The sequence below is a fragment of the Capsella rubella genome, unplaced genomic scaffold, assembly GCF_000375325.1.
Source record: "Capsella rubella cultivar Monte Gargano unplaced genomic scaffold, Caprub1_0 scaffold_7, whole genome shotgun sequence".
Taxonomy (NCBI): Eukaryota; Viridiplantae; Streptophyta; class Magnoliopsida; order Brassicales; family Brassicaceae; genus Capsella; species Capsella rubella.
Genome location: NW_006238917.1, coordinates 2,266,176 through 2,288,813, shown reverse-complemented (window position 1 = coordinate 2,288,813; position 22,638 = coordinate 2,266,176). Strand labels below are relative to the sequence as shown.

The 22,638-nt window shown below is 37.4% G+C and overlaps 6 protein-coding genes across 11 annotated transcripts; 4 read left to right on the top strand and 2 right to left on the bottom strand.

Moving 5' to 3' along the window:
- Window positions 1–1,878: 1,878 nt before the first annotated feature.
- Window positions 1,879–3,850, bottom strand: LOC17878306 (cinnamyl alcohol dehydrogenase 5). The gene is made up of 5 exons (XM_006283943.2): window positions 3,673–3,850; window positions 3,475–3,588; window positions 3,162–3,389; window positions 2,344–2,783; window positions 1,879–2,250 (listed from the first exon to the last, which is right to left on the bottom strand). The coding sequence occupies exons 1-5, from the start codon at window positions 3,759–3,761 to the stop codon at window positions 2,048–2,050; spliced, it is 1,074 nt and encodes a 357-aa protein (XP_006284005.1). The 5' UTR covers window positions 3,762–3,850; the 3' UTR covers window positions 1,879–2,047.
- A 1,128-nt stretch (window positions 3,851–4,978) lies between these two features.
- On the top strand, window positions 4,979–8,120 carry LOC17878325 (aldehyde dehydrogenase family 3 member I1, chloroplastic). The gene is made up of 11 exons (XM_006283417.2): window positions 4,979–5,191; window positions 5,464–5,544; window positions 5,805–6,048; window positions 6,139–6,207; window positions 6,293–6,389; window positions 6,483–6,689; window positions 6,783–6,898; window positions 6,978–7,082; window positions 7,169–7,341; window positions 7,428–7,668; window positions 7,755–8,120. Exons 1-11 carry the CDS (start codon window positions 5,130–5,132, stop codon window positions 7,998–8,000), a joined length of 1,641 nt encoding a protein of 546 aa, XP_006283479.1. The 5' UTR covers window positions 4,979–5,129; the 3' UTR covers window positions 8,001–8,120.
- Window positions 8,121–10,783: 2,663 nt separating this feature from the next.
- On the top strand, window positions 10,784–12,580 carry LOC17878770 (3-ketoacyl-CoA synthase 16). The gene has a single exon (XM_006286104.2). The coding sequence runs from the start codon at window positions 10,804–10,806 to the stop codon at window positions 12,283–12,285; it is 1,482 nt and encodes a 493-aa protein (XP_006286166.1). The 5' UTR covers window positions 10,784–10,803; the 3' UTR covers window positions 12,286–12,580.
- Window positions 12,581–14,031: 1,451 nt separating this feature from the next.
- On the top strand, window positions 14,032–17,905 carry LOC17879644 (alpha-L-fucosidase 2). The gene is made up of 9 exons (XM_023777996.1): window positions 14,032–14,389; window positions 14,761–14,906; window positions 15,008–15,870; window positions 15,957–16,089; window positions 16,183–16,341; window positions 16,427–16,651; window positions 16,740–16,977; window positions 17,069–17,264; window positions 17,405–17,905. The coding sequence occupies exons 1-9, from the start codon at window positions 14,128–14,130 to the stop codon at window positions 17,703–17,705; spliced, it is 2,523 nt and encodes an 840-aa protein (XP_023633764.1). The 5' UTR covers window positions 14,032–14,127; the 3' UTR covers window positions 17,706–17,905.
- A 239-nt stretch (window positions 17,906–18,144) lies between these two features.
- On the top strand, window positions 18,145–19,817 carry LOC17878379. Of its 6 annotated transcripts, none has more exons than XR_002832770.1 (4): window positions 18,145–18,384; window positions 18,576–18,739; window positions 18,935–18,986; window positions 19,518–19,817. XR_002832770.1 is itself a non-coding variant. In XM_023777999.1 (4 exons), exons 1-3 carry the CDS (start codon window positions 18,245–18,247, stop codon window positions 18,952–18,954), a joined length of 279 nt encoding a protein of 92 aa, XP_023633767.1. In that variant the 5' UTR covers window positions 18,145–18,244; the 3' UTR covers window positions 18,955–18,986; window positions 19,518–19,815. The 6 variants fall into 6 exon arrangements, 4 of the variants coding, with proteins under 4 accessions (XP_023633767.1, XP_023633766.1, XP_023633765.1 ...); XR_002832769.1 differs by having other exon boundaries at window positions 18,935–18,999; XM_023777999.1 differs by having other exon boundaries at window positions 18,576–18,694; window positions 19,518–19,815.
- Window positions 19,818–20,019: 202 nt separating this feature from the next.
- LOC17879643 (TIP41-like protein) lies at window positions 20,020–22,322 on the bottom strand. Its single transcript, XM_006284171.2, has 8 exons — window positions 22,149–22,322; window positions 21,534–21,719; window positions 21,325–21,415; window positions 21,108–21,221; window positions 20,972–21,031; window positions 20,803–20,844; window positions 20,572–20,700; window positions 20,020–20,316 (listed from the first exon to the last, which is right to left on the bottom strand). Exons 1-8 carry the CDS (start codon window positions 22,286–22,288, stop codon window positions 20,206–20,208), a joined length of 873 nt encoding a protein of 290 aa, XP_006284233.1. The 5' UTR covers window positions 22,289–22,322; the 3' UTR covers window positions 20,020–20,205.
- Window positions 22,323–22,638: the final 316 nt, after the last annotated feature.

Genomic DNA, 22,638 nt, shown 5'->3' with positions numbered 1-22,638 from the left:
AGTAGTATATTCATCTGGCTTGGTCTTTAGACATGACGATCACGGGTTCATGTCGTTTACTCATTTTTGTTTTAGCTTTCTTGTTTTTTTTGGGGTTATAATGTTGTTTTTTTCCCTCATACCCTAGTGCAAATGTTTCATCTATCACATACTATTTGGGTTTCGAATTGCAATACTAGGGATGGTTAAGAAAGTCGAAAGTAAAATAAAACTCAGTTCTTGTTTGGACCTATTTCGTAAAACTGAATAATTCAAACCTAAAAAAAAAAAGAAAAAAAAAAACCAACATAATTAAACTAAAAACCGAAGATCTAAACCTAATACTGTACTAGTGATCTTTGTTGTACTTTTCCCCAATAAAATCTGAAAAATCAGCATATAATTCAACTGAAAAAACAACACATAAACCTAGCCGTTTTCTCAAGCTTGTCTTTTCAGTGTAAAAAATCCAAAATTATTTTTAATGAAATTATTTTGAGTCGTATAAAATAAGAAAAACCCTAAACAAGATTCACATCTCCATTCAATGCCATTGTCGGAGGCTGGTAGCCAATAATGCTGGAGGCCTATGGCCGATCTGATCTGATACCCCTTGAAGATAATGTTATCTTTTATTGTAGACAATGAATTAACTTTTACAAAAATAATTATCTTTCAAGATTGACTATAACGATAGCTCGATAGACATTAAAAAATTGTACTAAACACTTTTTGTCCTTGTGTTTCCACTATCTTTTCACTGGTTTCTCACATTGCATTCTAGGGGAGGAGGTAATGACCAAGACATGGGTCAATATTGATCCTGATGAAATTTCAAAATTAGTTAATTTTTGCTTAAAATTATCAAATTGACCCTTACTTGATTATAAAATTGATCTCTATACAATTTGGTGTTAACATTTTGACCCCATAAAATGTAAATTCTAGCTCCGCCACTGTAATGCATTCTCACTTCCACGCTTTTTTTTTTTTTTTGCAATGATCTTAAGCGGATTTAACATGTATATTAATATGCATGTGTACGTGCATCAGCCAATAGTTATAGATGGCCACATTAGTGAATCTCAACAATTCTTTGCACTTAAAGTATGATCTGTAACATTAGTGAGTCCCAAGAACAATGAAATATAGAGAAATATGGTCAGATTGTACTTAAAGTTTGATATACATATCTGAACCTGACAGCAAATATTGGTTTGGCACTAAGCCAATATATTGCTCTATATCTTTGTTACTGACTCCTCATATATGGCTGGTCGATGTAGTGTTTCTAGAAAGGATTCTAATCCTCGTTTATAAATATGTTCAAGGTTTTCTTTTATACTATATATTTAAATTCGCATTTTTCTAATCTGAAATTTTAGAAACATTCATCCAACCACTAGTCGTAAAGAAGATGATATCATATATAAAGCCCAAAAGGGTAACGAATTTATCGACTTTAAATTATAAAATATGGTCGCCGTGCTATATTGTCTGGTCCAAAAGATGTTCTGACGTAACACCGAGGCACGTCTCTTTTATCTACCAACTACGCATTTGACTAACTTTGCACATACTTGTAAATTTGCATCACACCATCAAATATATTATATATTATGATAAAATTCATAATCAACGCGGGATGTTCTCGTGTCTATTATATATACACAATACATATAAATTCACTGGCGACATCTGAATTAGTCTTCCTTAACCTACCACTCACTTTCATTAACATGACACCACACACCAAAGATGGATATTGTTATCAACGCCAATATCACCAAACATTGTCCAAGTCATATTTTCTAGTTGGGTTTCCCTTTCAGTCACTGTTTTAGTCCGAATTAATTATGTTTCTTAATCATCGTCCGACATAAGGGCTTAAGGCAAGTATGTTTAACACATCAAATAATTTATAATTAAAAATGTTCACATAACACACATTTTTATCCAATATTATTATATCATGAAAAATAGTGTCGTAACATTGAAAAAGACTCACAAACAAACAGAAAAGATTGTCTAGATCGAGTATGTAAAAAGCCTCGAAATTTCAATAGATTCAAGCGTCGAGTTTGCTTCCTTCGACATCAACGACGAACCTATAACGCACATCGTTCTTCTCGAGTCTTTCAAACGCAGTGTTAACATAATCCATCTTCACAACTTCGATCATTGAACTCAAACCCTTTTCCTTACAGAACTCGAGCATCTCCTCTGTTTCCTTCATGCTCCCTATGAAGCTCCCGGTTATCACTTTCCTCCCTAATTAGTAACATCATCACCATCCCCCATCAGTTAATTAATAATCCTCAAAAATCACAACTATTAAGTTTAGTTTTTTTATAAGTGACTCACCAAGCATAAGCAGGGGAGTGAGAAACTGCAAAGGATTGCTGATGACTCCCATGAGAATGAGCTTCCCATCAAGCTTAAGAAGAGACAGATAAGGCTCAAGTGCGTGATGAACAGGCACCGTGTCAATTACGTAATCCAACGAATCAGCCAATTCGCTCATCTTCGCTTCGTCGGATCCTATCACGTAATTATCGGCTCCAAGATCATGCAGAGCCTCTTCTCTCTTCTTGTTCGATGAGCTTATGACTGTCACATGGTGACCCATTGCTTTGGCTATTTTCACGCCCATGTGACCAACTCCACCTAACCCTAGTATGCCCCCTCTTAGGCCTGGTCGTTTCAGACCGAAGTGGCTCAGTGGACTGTACACCGTCACACCAGCGCAGAGTAGCGGCGCAGCCTGCTCAACCGCCATTCCTTCTGGAATCTTCACGACAAACCTAATTACACACAAACAAAATCGACCCTTTAGGCTCTAGCCATACATACCCTAACCTACTCCCCAAGAAACCAAAACATATACCTAAAGATACGATTTTTATTAGAATAAGCATATGTATCTCTTTGATTTTGGTATATAAAAAAACAAAAATCTTGAGAATCTTTAGTTACTATATGCCAAAATCGTTAGTTGAACAACACCAAGATTATGATGGAATGTAAACTAAATACTTCAAAATCATTGATCAAATAGCACAAAGATCATTAATTGTCACCAGATTTCAAATCACCGAAATCAAGATGAATTAATTTACGAAGATCATGAGTATAGAGAAAATCATAAAAGCTGAAACAAGAAAAGGAAAAGGAGTTAATACTTTTGGTGAACGACGGTGGCTTTAGCGAAGCCGCCTTGGGTGGGTTGACCATCGATGTAAACATCATTGTAGCTCCAAATCTTCTTGGGACAATACTGTTCCAGATCCCTCTCACAGGGGCTGCAACCTCCACAACACCCAACGAGGCAACCAACTCCGACTATATCCCCTACGGTGAACTTGCTCACACCTGATCCCACCTCCTCCACTTCCCCTACCACTTCATGCCTAAAAACACCAAACTCCACCTCATCAGATTCAATACTAAAATCTCATTTTCATCAGAAGAAAGAAGAAAGAAAGAAAGAATTACCCAGGAACCATGGGGTAGTTAGACATGCCAAGATCATTTTTGGTTTGGTGAAGATCAGTGTGACAGATTCCACAGCAAATGATTCTTATGCGTACATCATCTGCTCCAGTCTCTCTGTAATCCAAACAAACCAAAACTGATGAAAGTGAAAAAAACCAAGAAAACTCAAAAAGAAGAGAGAAACAAAACACAAGGAACCTGAGAGTGTAGGTGTAAGGGGAGAGAATCCCAGAAGGGTCTCTAGCAGCCCAGCCAGTTGTTTTCCTCTCTGCCTCCATTATTCCCATTTTCTTGATTCTCTCTCTCTCGGTCTCTCTTTATTTTTAGATGATTCTTTCTTGATCTGCCCTTTGCACTCTTTTTGCTGTTTATGTGGGTATTAGTAGTGTATATATATATATAGAGAAAGTGGGAAACGTAACGCATACGTATGTCTGATGAAATAATTGGTCTCGTGCAATATAGTAGGCGTACATATTTTTTTTGGTGGCTTGATTGTAAATTTTGTGTATATTATTGACAAATTTAGTCAAAAGCTTTCAATTTTGTAGCCACTTAAAATATCCTTCTAGAAAAGGAAATTTTCTTCTTCTTCTTCTTCTTCTTAATATTATGATTTTGTATAAACTATAATATTATATGGCTGTGGCTTATTAGAAATGTAGGTGAGAGATTATTGAAGAAGCTTACATACCTTAAAATGAGATTTCTTCCCATGATTAAATTTCATAAGTATAAGAATGTGATTTTATAAAAAAATTGTACACTGTTTTGCCAACTCGAAATAGCAAAAAGTAAGATTGAATAAAATATTTGTGTAGTTTGAAAGGAAGGAAATAAAACCACTAATTGATGTGGACACGTCAGCCAAAGAGAGGGTCCACGGGGGTTGGTGAACAAAAAAACACTCGTCTGGCCACGTGTTGTTTGATGCTTTAGCTACTGAGATGTGCAAACTATAGTTTTGACGGCCCAGATCAACTTATTATATATATACTCGGACACCAATTAAAACAAAAAAGTTACAAGATTTAAGGATATGAATTCTAATTTTTTTATTGCGTGTAAAAAATATGTTGGAAAATGGAAATTCTACATATTCAGATAATATGGAAGTCTCTGTTATGTTATGTGGTGCATACAATAGTGAAAATAATATTTTTTATTTTTTTTAGAAGTCGATTATGTGGTCATGCACCACCTTTTTCAATCCAATAATATAGGATCTCTCTTTAATAATTAAGCAGAAAGAGTAACAGTTGAGAAAAAAGAGTAGACGAAAAAAGGCACAACAAAGAGTGTGTGAAAGGCTTCTCAAAAAGCCCATTATCACCCATTCATTCATTTCACCTACACCCAATAACATAAGTCGGACCTGGTCCAGTTAATACTTAATATGTATAAAAAATTCGAAACACACCAGCATGAGCCGTTTCACGTTATCTATCTTCCGAGTTTCTTTGAAAATTATGTACTACACTTTGAGCTGACTTGTGGCTGTTAAATGGGACTATTGCTTAAAATTACGCACACTTGTCTCCTCGACACGTCTCGCTTACGACCACACCCTTCTTGTTCAACCTCCTCTCTCTCTCTCTCTAATAACATACCATTGTCTCCCCAATTTGTGATTTTTTGATAACTGAACCCAACTTATGACGAAGCTTCTACAGATGAATCATACCCTTTGTTTTGCCAAGGGGTTTTCACGTTCCAGGTATTATACTTGCTCATCAGGTTGAGATTGTGCTGTTCGATTCTGTTTCTCGCAATACAAAGCCTGTCTCTTTATCTGAATTGCGTTTTTGGGTTTCTCATTTTCTGTATAAAAGAGTTACCTTTTTGGTTAATTTGGTGTCAGAGATGGAACAGGAGTTACTTTTAGATGATTGGGTCAATGAATAACTGAGATTGATACAATCAGGATTCCAATTAGAGCCATTTTTAAAAACCAGATTGGATAATGTAATGGCCACTTGCTTGTTGCAGATTGAATGTTGCAGCTTCACCCTTTGTGATATCTGGTGGTGGATACTGCAGCAAAACTTGCATCCCTTATCGCTTGAAATTGTGAGCACCTTTCTTTTTCTTCTTTCCCCCCTTTTACATATTTTTAATTCAGGAAAGTGGGTCGTTATTACATTCTCATTTCATGATTACGTTTCTATGTTGTAAAAGTGGACTCTTAAGTTAAAAGGAACAGTACTATGCTATTGCTGCCATATAATCTGTGTTATGCTTACATTTCTACAGAGTTATGGAAATATAATTGAGACAATGATTATTACTCTTGCTTCTCTCACATTGTGGTTTTGATCTTTGGAGTCCAGTACTTGCTACGCAACGCTATCTGCTGTGGTAAAGGAGCAAACATCAGATTTTAATGGAAAAGAGGCGGCTTTGCTTGTAGATGAGCTCAGAACCAACTTCAACACAGGCAGAACAAAGAGCTACGAGTGGAGAATTTCTCAGCTTCAAAACATTTCTAGGATGCTTGACGACAAGGAGAAATGCATCACCGAAGCTTTGTATCAAGATCTTTCCAAGCCTGAGCTTGAAGCTTTTCTAGCTGAGGTTTTTCATATTATTTCAATGTTCCTTTCCTTCTCTACATTTCAGTTTTCCACATGTTGAATCACTTTGGTGTCATATTTGTATTCTCAGATTTCAAATACAAAGTCATCCTGTACCCTTGCAATCAAAGAATTGAAGAAATGGATGGCTCCAGAAACGGTAACTAGTCCGTTCAATCATTTTTTTCTTCATCGATATGTTTCCATTCTAAACCACTTGCCTCATCTATGCTTGAACCTTTCAGGTCAAAACTTCGGTGACAACATTTCCCTCATCTGCACAAATAGTCTCAGAACCACTTGGAGTTGTTTTGGTCATCTCAGCCTGGAATTTCCCTTTCTGTAAGCTCAGTTTGCTTTCGAAATTTTTGTCTCATTAGTAGAAATATAAAGTTTATAAGTCCGAAGTCTTTTTGGTGTTTTTCTTTTCCCCAGTATTGTCTGTTGAGCCAGTCATTGGAGCTATTTCAGCTGGCAATGCGGTTGTGCTAAAACCTTCTGAAATTGCTCCAGCAACATCTTCTCTTTTAGCAAAGTTGTTCAGTGAATACTTGGACAAAACAACAATCAGAGTTATCGAGGGAGGAGTCCCTGAAACAACGGCACTACTGGATCAAAAATGGGACAAGATATTCTTCACTGGTTTGCCCTCTCTCTGTTTCTTTTAAGAATTTTAGAATTTTGATTAGGCTCTCAAGGAAATATGATTTTAAATAGTCAAAAGTCCTTAATTAGGTGGTGCTAGAGTTGCTCGCATTATAATGGCTGCAGCTGCGAAAAATCTTACTCCAGTGGTTCTAGAACTTGGTGGGAAATGCCCAGCTCTTGTCGATTCAGATGTTAATCTACAAGTTAAGATCTATTTCTGCTTCTGAAGCACCAAATAAACGATGCAGGTTTCATAAACTAACCGTGGTGTTGTGATTGAAGGTGGCTGCCAGGAGGATCATAGCAGGGAAATGGGGTTGTAACAATGGACAAGCTTGCATTGGCGTCGATTACGTGATCACAACAAAGGATTTTGCATCAAAATTGGTAAATGCTACTTGAAATAAAAGCCAATGTACCACAATGCTCTACTTGTTTCTGTCAAGTTCTCTGATGCAAATCATGCAGTACAGATAGATGCTCTGAAGACTGAACTGGAGACTTTTTTTGGGGAAAACCCATTAGAATCGAAGGACATTTCACGTATTGTGAACTCTTTCCACTTCAAACGGTTGGAGAGTATGTTAAAAGAGAATGGAGTTGCCAACAAAATCGTTCATGGAGGCCAAACAATCGAAGAAAAGCTGTGAGAGAAAATGTTTGCATTTGATTAAAATTTTGTTCATGAGAATCAAAACTAACTGACCACGTATTATGTCATTTCCTTTACAGAAAAATATCTCCAACGATAGTAGTGGATGTGCCGGAAGCATCTTCCATGATGCAAGAAGAGATATTTGGACCATTACTTCCTGTAGTTACTGTTGCAAAGATTGAAGACGGTTTCCAGGTTATACGTTCAAAGCCAAAGCCATTAGCAGCGTATCTCTTTACAAACAACAAAGAGTTGCAGGAACAATTCGTGCAGGGCGTGTCTGCAGGAGGAATTAGCATCAATGACACCGTTTTACACGTAACTAAGTCTTTTTTCATATAAAACTGATGTTCTGTTTACCATTATGCTAAGCTCTCACTAAAGATGGTATGTTTTCTCTGCAGGTAACACAAAAAGATTTACCATTTGGAGGGGTCGGTGAGAGCGGGATTGGGGCTTACCATGGGAAATTCTCGTATGAGACATTTAGCCATAAGAAAGGAGTTCTTTACCGAAGCTTTTCCGGGGACGCTGATCTTAGATACCCTCCTTACACAACGAAAAAGAAGATGGTGCTGAAAGCTTTGATCTCTTCAAACATATTTGCTGCAATCTTGGCTTTCTTCGGGTTCTCTCAAGACTCATCATGATCACATGTTATAATCACCGTAACTTGCTGATATTTTACAAACAGAGATAAAAAGATTAATGTGAAAATTAGGTTATGAATAAAAGTTATATAATACATATCTACCATACTTGGATCTTGATTTACAAGTTACACAACAGAGTTAAGTTGAAAAATGCATATTTTTCTACAATGCTACCGTGAAACTTAACCGGAACAAATTCATATACTAATAATCAAATAATCAAGGCCAAACCAAAATTACATCAGAGTTCTCCCGACACCGTAGCCAAATCTAAAACGTTATAGCCGCATCTACATGCTCTCCTCTAGGGACTAATTATTTTATTTTTTGTATTTAAGAGAGATATTTTACATAACTAAAAAAATGTACAACTAGCATTAATTAATTATAACAAAACTGTTGTGGCAGCAAACTATATTGAATTCCAGATATGGTTGAGAGGAATTTGAGATCTAGTTTCACATATAAAATTGGTTAGGACTTACTTATTAGGTTAAACTGATAAAGACCAATAATGTCAAATAACCTTTAATCGTACCATGTTCCATCTAACACGATACACACTCCCTAGTAATTATTAGTAACATAAAACAAAATTCAATTTAATTAGTTTGGTTATGAACACCATTCTAAATATGGTTCTCCTTCCCAACCATATAACTCCTCTACTACATTACTATAAGATAAGACACATTGAGATCTGTGAACCTAGCTGTTCTTCAGCTTTGAATTATAACAAAAACAAATCGAATATAAATTCCTTATATACATTACGAATGTGTTGTGCCCATCCTAAAATGACTTGTATCTACTCTTCCCATTCTCATATTCAATTTATATTGGATAGATGAAATTGCATTTAATGTCTTAACATCACACGAAAAGGAATTGTTTATGCTATTTCTTTTGTTTCTTGTACAAAGATTGATGGGTATGCTTCTTTTTTTGTGTGTAGGTTATATGAGATTGCACTATGTAAAATCAAAAGGTAAAAGTAAAACCCATGTGTGTTTTTTTTCTTGTTGGTTTTGACTCAAAAACAAATGTCTTAATTTTTTCTGAATTCTGAAGCAAGATTGAAGCGAATTTTACGGACATGACTCATGCTAAGTTGGTGGTTGTTTGTTTACTCGCATTTAAGTGCTACTACGTACTACCTTGAGTGCTGAAATTTTATTTGTTTTTTTTCATTCGAGAAAAATAATGCACATCTTTTTGTTTAATCGAGTTTGATCTCTTCTTCTAACGTCATATATACATATTTAATAGCAGATCCATGTATAGATCGTGTGTTCAAATAGATTATGCTAACAAACAAATTAATGAACAAAAATATCGTGGCTTAAACCAAAAAATGTTCTTTTATAAGGCAATTTTAAAACGACATATGGTATAAATAGAAGCATGCAGCATATTTTTATACACCATATATATATACCCGTTCTAAAGAAAGGGAGAAAACAAAACTTGGACAATTTTCAAAAAAAAAAAAAAAAACTTAGTAATTAGTTTGACAATGTTCTTAATTAGGTCGATAAAGTTGTGTGTTTTATTCAGTAATATAATTGTGTGCATACACCACCACTTTTGGATCAGAATACCCACGCCGGAATGCAAAACAATTTCATCATAGTTACTTAGTTAGTACATTCATCATCATAGTGATAAACCATGACTAAAATCGCAATAAATAAATAAAAATTGAAACTTGACCACTAAACTAACAATAGTAAAACTTTGAACCACCATAAGTTTAATTGATACGATGTGGTTTGCCGGATAATCCATCTGCTAGTGGCGGGTCGGGCCTGGCCAAAAAAGCATGGTCACGCATGCATGCATATCTTATTATTCGCTGTGAGTGAACTGACAAACCGCAAAGTGTCCATCCATATTTACACTTTTTTCTTAAATGTGGCGATCGATCGAATCTATATATTTTTATATATACGTACATAGTTTTAAAACTCAATATTATATGTCTCTCCACATGGTTTCGGACCACGATATGAGGTTAGCACCTTACTAATACCCCTTATCCGTTCCAGTCAGGTGCCGTAATCGGCACACATCCTCCCCCCTAAGCCCGTATGTATATATAAGTTGGTTTAATGGGGTACTGTAATATTGGTTCATTAATCAGTAGGTTAGTGTTTGAATATTTATTCACTCAAATCCATTTTCCAACATTGATTTTGTTTTTTGAAAAACTAAAAAACCCTAAAATTTATAGAACTGAATCACTGATGTCTAATGACTTGTATTATTCTCAACACGCATATGATCAAATTTTCTACGTAAATAGTTGCACCTCTGCTTGATGACTTTCATTTTTGTTTATTTCTCTAATCTTCGTGAAACAAGAACATATCGTGATAACTGATTAGCAGCATGTTACTCGACTAGTCTTTAAGAATTACGCGTTAGAAAATGATTTCATCACCTATTAATAAATTACTAGTATAAATAGGTGAACGCATTATTACCAAAATTCGAACCTGAAAGTAAATCCAAAGTTTAAACCAGTCTCACTCTACACAAAGTTTGAAGCTAAAAATAAAACTTGCAATCTTGGTTTAGGTAGTTACCATAAGAAGAAAAAATATCACAAGAAATATATAGTTCATGTGATTGATTATTTATTTACGATATAAATTCATTGCATGAGCAGTCACTCTCACTAGTCACTAGTGCTTCTCTCTCTCTCTCTTAATCAATCAACCTCTATAAATGTAAAACGAGTCAGAACGAACGATCAAACACCACATCAATAGTTTAAAAGAGAAAACATATCACTAAAATGGATCCCCTGCTGAAGAAGGTTAAAAACTTGTTCAACTACCTCATGTCCCATCTCTTCAAGCTCTGTTTCTCATCGTTAATGGTTGCTATAGCCATGGAGGCGTCTCGTCTTTCCAAACAAGATCTTTATAACTTTTATCTCTACATACAAAACAACCTCACATCTCTAACCATATTCTCCCTTTCTCTCGCTCTCGTGTGTGCTCTTTACTTGATGGCCCGACCAAAACCCGTCTACCTCGTTGACTTCAGCTGCTACCTTCCACCGTCACATCTCAAAACCAGTATCCATAAGATCATGCACCACGTAAGGCTTGTTCGAGAATCAGGCAGGTGGAAGCTAGAGTCCGATTACTTGATGGACTTCTGCGAGAAGATCCTAGAACGTTCCGGTCTAGGCCAAGAGACGTACATACCTGAAGGTCTTCAAACTGTGCCACTACAGCAGAGTCTGGCTGTGTCGCGTAAAGAGACGGAAGAAGTCATAATTGGAGCGGTTGATAATCTGTTTCGCAACACTGGAATAAGCCCGAGTGATGTAGGTATACTGGTGGTGAATTCAAGCACTTTCAACCCAACACCTTCGTTATCAACTATCTTAGTGAACAAGTTTAAACTTAGGGATAATATAAAGAGCTTGAATCTTGGTGGGATGGGATGTAGTGCTGGAGTCATTGCTATCGATGTGGCTAAGAATTTGTTACAAGTTCAGAGAAACTCTTATGCTCTTGTGGTGAGCACGGAGAACATCACTCAGAACTTGTACATAGGTAACAACAAATCAATGTTGGTTACAAATTGTTTGTTCCGGATAGGTGGGGCAGCAGTTTTGCTTTCTAACCGGTCTAAAGACCGTAAACGTGCAAAATACGAGCTTGTCCACACCGTGCGGGTCCATACCGGAGCAGATGACCGATCTTATGAATGTGCAACTCAAGAAGAGGATGAGGATGGGATAGTCGGGGTTACCTTGTCAAAGGATCTACCTATGGTAGCTGCAAGAACCCTAAAGATCAACATCGCAACTTTGGGTCCACTTGTTCTTCCCATAAGCGAGAAGTTTCACTTCTTCGTGAGATACCTGAGAAAGAAGTTTATCAACCCCAAGATCAAGCATTACATTCCGGATTTCAAGCTGGCCTTCGAGCATTTCTGTATCCATGCGGGGGGCAGAGCGCTTATAGATGAGATGGAGAAGAACCTTCACCTAACTCCACTAGACGTTGAGGCTTCAAGAATGACATTACACAGGTTTGGTAATACCTCTTCGAGTTCCATTTGGTACGAGTTGGCTTACACAGAAGCCAAAGGAAGGATGAAGAAAGGAGACAGGATTTGGCAGATCGCATTGGGGTCAGGTTTCAAGTGTAATAGCTCTGTTTGGGTGGCTCTTCATAACGTCAAGCCTTCAGCTAATAATCCTTGGGAGGAATGTCTGCACAAATATCCAGTTGAGATCGATATAGATCCAAAAGAGTGAGTGATCCCATTGATCGTTATAAGTTGTGATATACGAATTAAGAGAGAGACGTATATGGACTGGTTCGTAAATGATCATACTTTGGTCGGTCCAAAAGTTTGACAAGTAATCTATCATTTCTTCTCTATATGCATTGAGCTCTTTTAATCGTTGTGATGCTACTACCCCGCACGCTAGTTGACTATTTAAGTGTAAGATTCGTTGCGTGGTAATCGACTTGTTTTCCACTTCATATATAAAATATGATTGCTCTTGTGTCCTTTCTTACAAATAATGTGTTATCAAGTATATTTTCATTATATATACATAAAGGAGAAATGTAACTTCTTCATCCAATTTGTGAAAACAAGAGAGTGGTGTACTTGTAGACATTGCAACAAACTTCAAAAGGGTTCAATAATTGCAATTATAATGTCATAAGCATGTTAAGCTATCCCTTTAAAAACGGGAAGAGGATATTTAGCAAATCGATATCGCGTGTGACTGTGAGATGACGTAACTGTTCTCGGTACAAGACTTTGGTGTATTTGAAGATTTGTCCTTACACACGAAGCAACTTGAGAAGAGACCATCATTTTCGAATTCTCTTTAACCGTGTGTGACAATCAATTCTCTTACGTTTGGTTCTTTCAGCCTACTATGTTACTACTAGACGACTCAGAGCCATTCGTATTTATTATCACAAAACAGAACAGTTGGAACAGAAATCATTAATACCCAAAAAATTGTTAAGTCCAACAATATGTCAATGTCACAAAGTTCCATACCTAACTATTAAATAAATATATTGTGGGAACAATATTAAATCCATGATGCATAAGATTTTACCGTTTTTTAAAAAAACACCTGAATTAAGCTTATCCATGTTGTGATTTGTGTGAACCCTGTTTGTTTCTTTCTATACTTTGCTTCATACAGCATGAGATCTCAATTATCTTCGACAACGAATGCATCAGCGTAATATACGTCTTCGATGAGATGTCTATCGATCTTCCCGTATCTTTGAAAAAAACCGATTGGGAACCACATAAAACTTCATGTGTCCTGTTTTTTTTTTTTTTTTGTTTCCTTAAGATAATTTATTCAATAACCAAAGTCGGTGGATAGAAAAATATTAAAAAACTCAAATTGTGGTTGGTTTAGTCGACTCAATTTGTACCATGATACGAATCGAGTTGAGCACTTGATCTATATACATCATTGCATGTTCTTCTGCATTCTCGTGATCTGCTCCAAAGAAAAGGTTGATGCATCGGACAAACTCGATCCTTGGATCTGATCATTCTAGTTATGGACTGATATGGTGCGGTAGACACGTTCGGTTCTTTATCTGCATTTTGTGGTCTCCTTATTTTGAGCTGGGATCATCAATTCATAAATGATAAATGATTTGTTATGCCTTCCAAAATTGGTTTGTAACTATTCATTCTTTTTAAATAAAGTTTCATATCGATAATTTTGAGGCGAATTTTAAAACTTTATAATTATTAAATTACATACTCTTGAATTCTTATTATTATATACTAATTAATTAATTTATAATTATTAATACATTTTTAATCGAAAATGAAACTCAAATCTTAGCATATTTAGATATTTTTGTTTGGCTTCAGTTTAAATTTAATTATTATTATATGTATGAAATATTATATTTATTTTAATGATTGATACTTTCATGTTTTTAAGTAGGAGGAGCAGAGTACTACTCCTATAAAATAAGATGGAGAATTAATAAAAGATCCATCGTGAATAGTGGCGATATCTCTTTACGCGCTATTTTAAGACCAAACCTTTCTTTCTCTCTTGTAGAGAGTGAAAGCAACACTCACGGTAGCAGCAGCAATGGCGGAGAAGTCGAGCTTCTTCGTTCATTTCAGCTTTCTTCTTCTTCTTCTCTTAACATGTGTCGAGGGAGTGAGGAATCCGGTGCGGCATCGTTCATCGGAAAGGAGGACATTAACGGACGGCCAAGATCTCTCGAGGTCACTCAAGCTGACGTTCGGAGGTCCTTCTCGGAACTGGACTGACGCCATTCCCATCGGTAATGGCCGTCTCGGAGCCACGATCTGGGGCGGCGTCTCCTCAGAGACTCTCAACATCAATGGTATATGCTAAAACGAGGTCGTTTTTGTTTGTTTATCCTTTCTCTCCCATTCTTGTGGTTGGTTCTTTTGTTTTTTTGGGGATTTAGTTAATAAATGCTCTCTGCTATTCTCTAAAAGGTAATGTCAGATATCATTCACATATTTATTGTTTCCCAACCAAAATTTTTTATTGGCTGTGCAATAGAACAGAGGATTATGCTTGAGACATATGTCTTATAGAGTTATATCGAATTGTTTGTGAAATAATGCGTAAATAAAGCACATTTTGTATCAAAAATACATTCTTGAGTTTTGTCTTGTATGAAAGTTTAGGAATTTTGTGGATCTGAAGCCTTAAATTTTTTGTCCTTGTGGATTTTGTTTTTGATAGAGGATACGATTTGGACTGGGGTACCAGCAGACTACACGAACCCGAATGCTCCAGAAGCATTAGCAGAAGTCAGGAGGCTTGTTGATGACAGAAACTATGCTGCAGCTACTTCAGAAGCTGTCAAATTATCAGGCCATGCTTCTGATGTATGTTTTTGATTCTTTTGGTGTAATGTTGCTTCTACTTCTTGTTTTTTTTGAGTTATCGTGTGTAAAGACTAATCCTTTTTGTTCTTGGCTCTCTAAAGGTTTACCAGCTAGTGGGAGATTTGAATTTAGAGTTCGACAGTTCGCATCGTAAGTACACTCAGGACTCCTATCGCCGTGAACTTGACTTGGAAACAGCAGTAGCTAAAGTAAGCTACTCGGTTGGGAATGTGGAATTCTCTAGGGAGTTTTTTGCTTCTAGTCCGGATCAAGTTATTGTAGTCAAGATCTATGCAAGCAAACCGGGATCTCTGTCTTTTAAGGCTTCTTTTGACAGTGAGTTGCACCATCATTCGGAGACTAATCCCAAGGCGAATCAGATTTTGATGCGGGGAAGCTGTCGCCCCAAGCGTCTTCCTGTGAACTTGAAGAAAAGTATCAACGCAACAAATATACCGTATGATGATCACAAAGGATTGCAGTTTGCATCGATTCTTGAAGTGAGAGTCAGCAATGGTGGCTCTGTGTCTTCCTTAGGTGGCAAGAAACTAAGTGTTGAAAAGGCGGACTGGGCGGTTCTGCTTCTGGCTGCTTCATCTAACTTTGACGGACCATTTACGATGCCCGTTGATTCTAAGAGAGACCCTGCCAAAGAATGCGTTAACAAAATCAGCTCAGTCCAGAAATACTCATACCCTGATCTTTATGCTCGTCATTTGGGTGATTATCAGAAACTTTTCAACCGGGTCTCTTTGCAACTTTCTGGCAGCTCAGCAAATAAAACCATGCATCAGGCAGCTTCAACTGCTGAAAGGGTGCAATCATTTAAAAACGATCAAGACCCTTCATTGGTGGAACTCCTATTCCAATATGGTCGATACCTGCTTATCTCTTCTTCAAGACCCGGAACTCAAGTGTCTAACTTGCAGGGCATATGGAACAGGGACATTCAGCCACCATGGGAGTGCGTTTTCGCTTTACTTCCTTTTTCGTGGAATTTCTTAGCTTTCTTATGTCACTGACTCTTCTTCTACTTCTGCTGTATTGCAGTGGTGCTCCTCACCTGAACATTAATCTCCAGATGAATTATTGGCATTCTCTTCCTAGTAATATCCAGGAATGCCAGGAACCGTTGTTCGATTATATGTCTGCTTTAGCAATAAATGGCCGCAAGACAGCACAAGTAAGTTCATATTTCTGTTGATGATCTTCACAATGCATTTGTGTTCCATCACTTAAGACATTAGTCTAAGAATCATTCTGATGCGTTGTAAAGGTGAACTACGGAGCAAGTGGTTGGGTGGCACATCAAGTATCAGACATATGGGCAAAAACTTCACCAGATAGAGGTGAGGCAGTGTGGGCCCTCTGGCCCATGGGTGGAGCGTGGCTCTGCACTCATGCATGGGAACATTATACATACACAATGGACAAGGTATGGTCCCCAAATTTCTGACTTCAAATCAGTTTCTTTACCTGGTACTATGTTTTCCAACCTTTACTTGTTGATTTGTTTCTAGGAATTTCTTAACAAGAAGGGATATCCACTGTTGGAAGGATGTACCTCGTTTCTTTTGGACTGGCTCATCAAAGGTAAAGACGGATATCTCCAGACGAATCCATCGACTTCCCCTGAACATATGTTTACTGCTCCAAATGGCAAACCTGCTAGTGTTAGCTACTCATCAACCATGGACATAGCCATTGTAAAAGAAGTCTTCTCTGATATTATTTCCGCTGCAGAGGTAACAAGACCGATGAAGCAACAAACACAATGAAAATAAACATATCACCTCATCAAAACTGAGCATCTCTCTTATGGTTTATCAACAGGTTTTGGGAAAATCGAATGATACTCTTATCGGAAAAGTCACTGCTGCTCAAGCAAATCTTCCACCCACAAAAATAGCTAAGGATGGTTCCATTATGGAATGGGTAGAAGACTTTGAAGACCCAGAGGTACATCATAGACATGTTTCACATCTCTTTGGCCTCTTCCCGGGTCACACAATCACACTGGAGAAGTCTCCAGAACTTGCTAAAGCCGTGGAAGCAACCCTTAAAAAAAGAGGTTCGTGTAGTTCTACCTTTTCTCCCATTGCTATTCTGCAATGTCATTGAAGTGGTTGGTGCAATATATAATTTTGAAATGATTGACGCAGGAGAGGAAGGACCAGGCTGGTCAACCACCTGGAAAGCCGCCTTATGGGCAAGGCTTCACAATAGCGAGCACGCGTATAGGATGGTTACGCATATTTTTGATCTTGTGGATCCAATGAACGAACGTAATTATGAAGGAGGAGTGTATAGTAACATGTTCACTGCACATCCGCCATTCCAGATCGATGCCAATTTTGGGTAAGTCAAGCAAGAATTCACAAACACTTACCTATAATGTTAACATTTGCATACCAACATGTTAAACCGTTACAGCAAGTAGTCAGTTCTTATAACAAAGTAAAATAATTCTAGAAACGACTTTTCTTTTGTGGGGGCAGATTCGCAGCAGCGGTAGCGGAAATGTTAGTGCAGAGCACGACAAAGGATCTGTATTTGCTCCCGGCGCTTCCAGCAAATAAATGGCCAAACGGTAATGTGAAAGGGCTAAGGGCAAGGGGTGGTGTGACGGTTAATATAAGTTGGATGGAAGGAAACCTTGTGGAGTTTGGACTTTGGTCGGAACAGGTTGTGTCCACCAGAATAGTGTACAAAGGAATCTCTGCGGACGCCAAATTGGTGCCAGGGAAAGTCTTTACGTTTGACAAAGATTTGAGATGCATTCGGACAGAGAAGTTATAGACTAACTCTTGATTCTCAATCTGTTTTTGTCACTTGTTTTGTTCATATGATAGAGGAAGAGCAATCTCCTCTATCACCAATCTATGTCATAGTTCCACGAGTTATATGTACCAGTGTGTGTGTTACCCAAATGTATCCAAAAGGTTTACACAGTGATAAAATGTATCTTGATGTCAAAGCAATCAAGTCATCTTTTAGCTTTGCTCGGCCTTTACCGTATTGACATGATTTATATAGAAGCAACCAAGTCATCCAGTTAAATTTATGGGTCGGTTAGATAAACCGAATATACACCAACCGAAACAGTATCAATTGGTTAATCTACACTAAAAACCAAACCAAAAGAAAAGAATATCGAGCCTAACCAAATCAAACCATCCTTTATATTTTGAACCGAACCAAGTCGAATAAACCGAACTAATATCTCTCTATCGTTTAGGGCTTTCTTTAGTATACTGAAGTTTAGTTCCGTCTTCATCTTCTTCTTTGGTTTGATCTGATTACGCTGCTACAAAAATCGATCAAAGTAAGATAAAAAAATGGCTTGGCGCAGTGCTGCTCGCTCTTTCGTCTCCGCAACCGCTAGAGCTCCGTCTCTCCGATCTCCTCCGGCGACGCTTCCTCGCCTCCGTCCTTCCTCTTTACCTCGCCGCCGATTTGCGTCTTTCACTAATCCCAGGTTTCACCATCACTTGCCTCCATTTCTCGAAATTTTGATTTAATCATGCATGAACTAAGGTTTGAACTATTTTGGTATTCATACTTGAGGAGAATTAGGAATGTTTGAGTTATCATAATGAGATATGAGTGAGTATTGACTATGAAAAAACACTTATGTAAAATCATATGTTGATCTTCTTGCTTGTGCAGGAATTTGGGAGAGCTAGGATGCACAGAGTCTTTCTTGCCTCTGTACAATGTTGTGTCTGCAGCTCGACTCACATCTCACCTAAATGTCAATCTGCGAGCTTTCTGCGAGCTCTCTAACGGTACCTTCCCACGCACTTGTCAAGATCGCTAATTACTCTTCATTTGTGAGTGTTACTGCTACTTAGGAATTTCCATTGGAATGAGCATCTTAAAAAGTTTTTGAATTTCTGGTTTAATGTTGCGACCTGGAACAATTGTTTTGTGTTGAAACAAAATAAAATGGGTTTTGGTCTTTCTTTTTGGTTCTCTGTAAAACAAACTTTGGTGTTAAGAACATATATTGGGCTTGGGATTGATAGGGAATGGAAAAGATGGGTGATGGAAGTGGATTTTCAGTCGCTGTCAAGAGAGGTGCTACTGCTTTGTAGGTTTCTTGTCCATTTTGTTTTTCGTGTTTTTATCACCTGCCACTAAGTTTTGTTTTTTTTTACCTATAGAGAGTTTATAGGAATCCAAATTTAGGACCCTATATTGTTTTCGTGTGGGTTATCAAACAATAGGAGTAAAGCTTCAAACCTAGGTATAACAAACATCTTGTTCATGTTGATCCACTTATTTAAATCTTCTTTAGTATTTTGATAGAAAGCTTATCACCATTGATATGATGCATTGAGAAATGACACTCTAGGCTTCACATAAAAGATTCTGCCTTTTAGATCCGTATAGAATTTTAGTCTAACATAGTAAACGTGTGCACTTGTATTATCATGAGCAATCTCGGGGTACCTTCCAAAAAAGAGAGGACGTCATTTGTTCATGATATACAATCATCCATTGTACAATTATGGATTTGTATTAGCATATTGATGTTTTTAAAGCCTGTTTTGGTCTGAAATTCTGATTCTGATTCTCAAAGCTTTGCCTGTGACTTGATGGTGGCAGGTACTTGAATGCGCAAAGTGGATGCATCAGTAATCTTGAAGCAGTTGGAGACTTGAAAAAAGGGGTGTACCAAGAAGAACTCATTGGTTGTTTTGTGTTCCATTAGAAACCAAAAACTAGTTACATTATTTTACCTTCCTTCACATTTGACAATTTCCAGTTTTAGAATATCTGGATTTCTCTTCATTTTTCTTGTTTAAGCCCAATGGCTTTGAATACTTGAGGGTAGATTCGACTTATCTTTCGGCATATTCTTCAAGAACCATTGTTTCATCTTGTAATTTTTGTTGTTACCAAACTCTCTTCGGGTGCTATTTACAGAAAAGGAATTAAACGAGAACTTCTTATAGTGAAAAGAGTTGAAGAGTTACTGTCTCTTGAGTAGTGTGATAATTGGCCAAATGTCCTTAGGAATTTTATATAATAAATTTGACCTTAGGTATTCAAGACATTGCGTTAATGTGAAACATTAATCATAGACTTTTCACTATGGTGGGAAGTAAGTAGGGGACAATAAGTGTAAGAACAACTAACGTGAAAATGTTTCGGTGTTCACATGAAAGCTCCTCACCACAATGAGTCAGTGAAGTAAGTCCTTACATTAACAAACTAAATCGTAAGTATTTTGACTGAATAAAAAGCTCATCAATTCGTTATTGTGGATTTAACTTGAAACTTTACAATCAGGTTACACTTCACGAGGGATCTTCAGTTTCTGTGTCGTCTGCTTAATCACTGGAAGCCTCTGACTGATGGAGCTTGGGTCGCTATAGACTGCTAAATCAACTGGATACCCTTTCTGCATATATATACATATCCACGAGTTAAACCACAGGACCTTCTATATCCACTAATCATAGAATGTTAGAAACCTTGCAATATGTTATCATCTTGTAACAGAAAGAGTGTGGTTATTTGATGATCTATAGGATGGTTAGGTCTATCAGTCAGCTGTACTAGCTTTGATGGGAAAGAGATGGATTTGAAAAACAAAGATCGGAATGGATACAATATCTAATAATCAGTTCTAAAAGTAAAAGTGAAGAAAACTGACCGCAGATAGAGACTGAAATGTTGCTTCTCTCCAACAGTTTTCACGAAGAACAGTTGGTGTCTCATCTTTGCCAAACACATAGTGCATTCTCGTCTCTCTCAATCTCATAAGCACACCATCAACTCTAAGCTACAAAAAGGCAACCGAGTAGAAAATGAAAATTGAAACGTTATAAAAGTTATCAAGATTACATATTGATGCGTAATGTGGATTTTTCCGAATTTGACTCACCCAAAATCGTAAGAGGAGGAACCATGAGCTTGGCATGACTCTCTGAAAAAGGAAACAGAAACGCACACACATGTTATCCTTTGTAACTAATCCTGAACTCAATTCAAATTCACGTAATTGTGAAAGAACATGACTAGAAAATCAGACTCAAATATAGAGATTTCTTTACCACTTTCACAGTCAGAAGTGACACTCCATTGTCAGCCAGCTCATCTTCATACAAAACTACCTGAAAGAGTAGAGAATAAGTACATAAAAGATCCGCAAATAATGTGTTTGGTGTTTGTATTGATCACGGGACCAACCTCATCATAGAAAAGAATAGGCTCTTTAAGTGAGAGAGCTGCCAAATCAAGCTGATCTTCACATTTCTTCCACTGAAGAGTAGCTTCCCCCTTCGAATTAGCTTTTTCTTCAACCTGCTTCACATTAAAACAGCACATATCAATGGGCATGAAAGTTCCTCTTGATTGATTATAGTGTGACAGACAGAAAAATACTGAAAATGAGAGAAAGGCGAACCGCTTCTTTGTCTTTCTCAATGACTTCACTTCCACAGTATGGCGTTGTAAACGTGTAATCATAATCTAGTATCACCTGCTGGGATGGCTTGCTGCAAGTAGATCAGAGTGGTATCAGATACAATTATGTACCAAGCAGAGTTTCCCAATTGCACGAATAGTATGTTTTAAAATATGTGAAGACAAATCAATCAAATCCTGACACTTTACCTCCTGAATTTCCATTGTGCTGCAGCAGGAACTTCAACAGGTGGAAGTCCTTCCTGCTTCCAACCCGCTAGTGCGTCAAATGCATTAAAATGAATCTTAGTGTTGCTACTTAAGTGTTTAAGGACTAATGCATTCTCGCCAAAAACCATTTCAGGTAAGTGAGATGTCTGAAGTTTTTCTTCCCACCTGTGTGGCAATCAAACATCACATTCTTAATTATGCGGGATGACAGAACAGGCTATTTTGACATTTGAGATAAACCGAGAACTGTACACTCAAACATTGGAAATGTCACAAAACAAGTTGAATTGATCACACAGAACAAGTTGAATAGATCATACACTCAGCAGAAACATAGAAAAAACTCAAAATCAAGGCCACATTTCTAATATTCTTCTGTAAGATTCCACTAAAAAGGTGAACATCAGCTCAAAAACCCAAACTACACTACTCAGTTCTCAATCAGACCAAATCAATTTACAACTCGCAAAAATACAAAACCTCAAAACACAAGAATCGCCGAAAAAGTAAACAATAACAGTGCATAGACACCAACAAATTCATATATGGTCGCATGTTACGGAGACGTAAGGTGAGAGAGATAGATATGAGTACTCTTCAACAGCGAGAGAAGTGAGAATCGTGCCACGGAGGGTTTCGATCTCCCAGCCATGGATGCGCAAACCTCGACGTCCATCGGGAAGAAGCTCAGCCCCTGAAGTCTTAAGAATCTCTTTATCAACCTCCGTCTCCATCTCAATCGCCGGCAAATATTGGCACTACCTTTTTTTCTCTTCCGCCGATGGAAACTGACTATCAAAGTCATTTGACTTTTGATGGGCTTTTTAAGTTAGTTACATGGGCCTAGTTTCATTTGAGTTTGGACCGCTCAGCCACTACTTAGTTGATGATGATGATACATTAATCATAATTTTTTGTTAAGGTCACACTAATCTTTTATACATTTCCGAATGTGTGCGTCATTCGCCTTATCCTAGCTGTGGTTTGCGACATTCGCCGTTTCCGAAAGAATTGTGGGGTTTGGTATGTGTCTCGTGATCGCCTGGTCGGAATAGAAATTTAGATTCATTTTCTTCGAGAGATA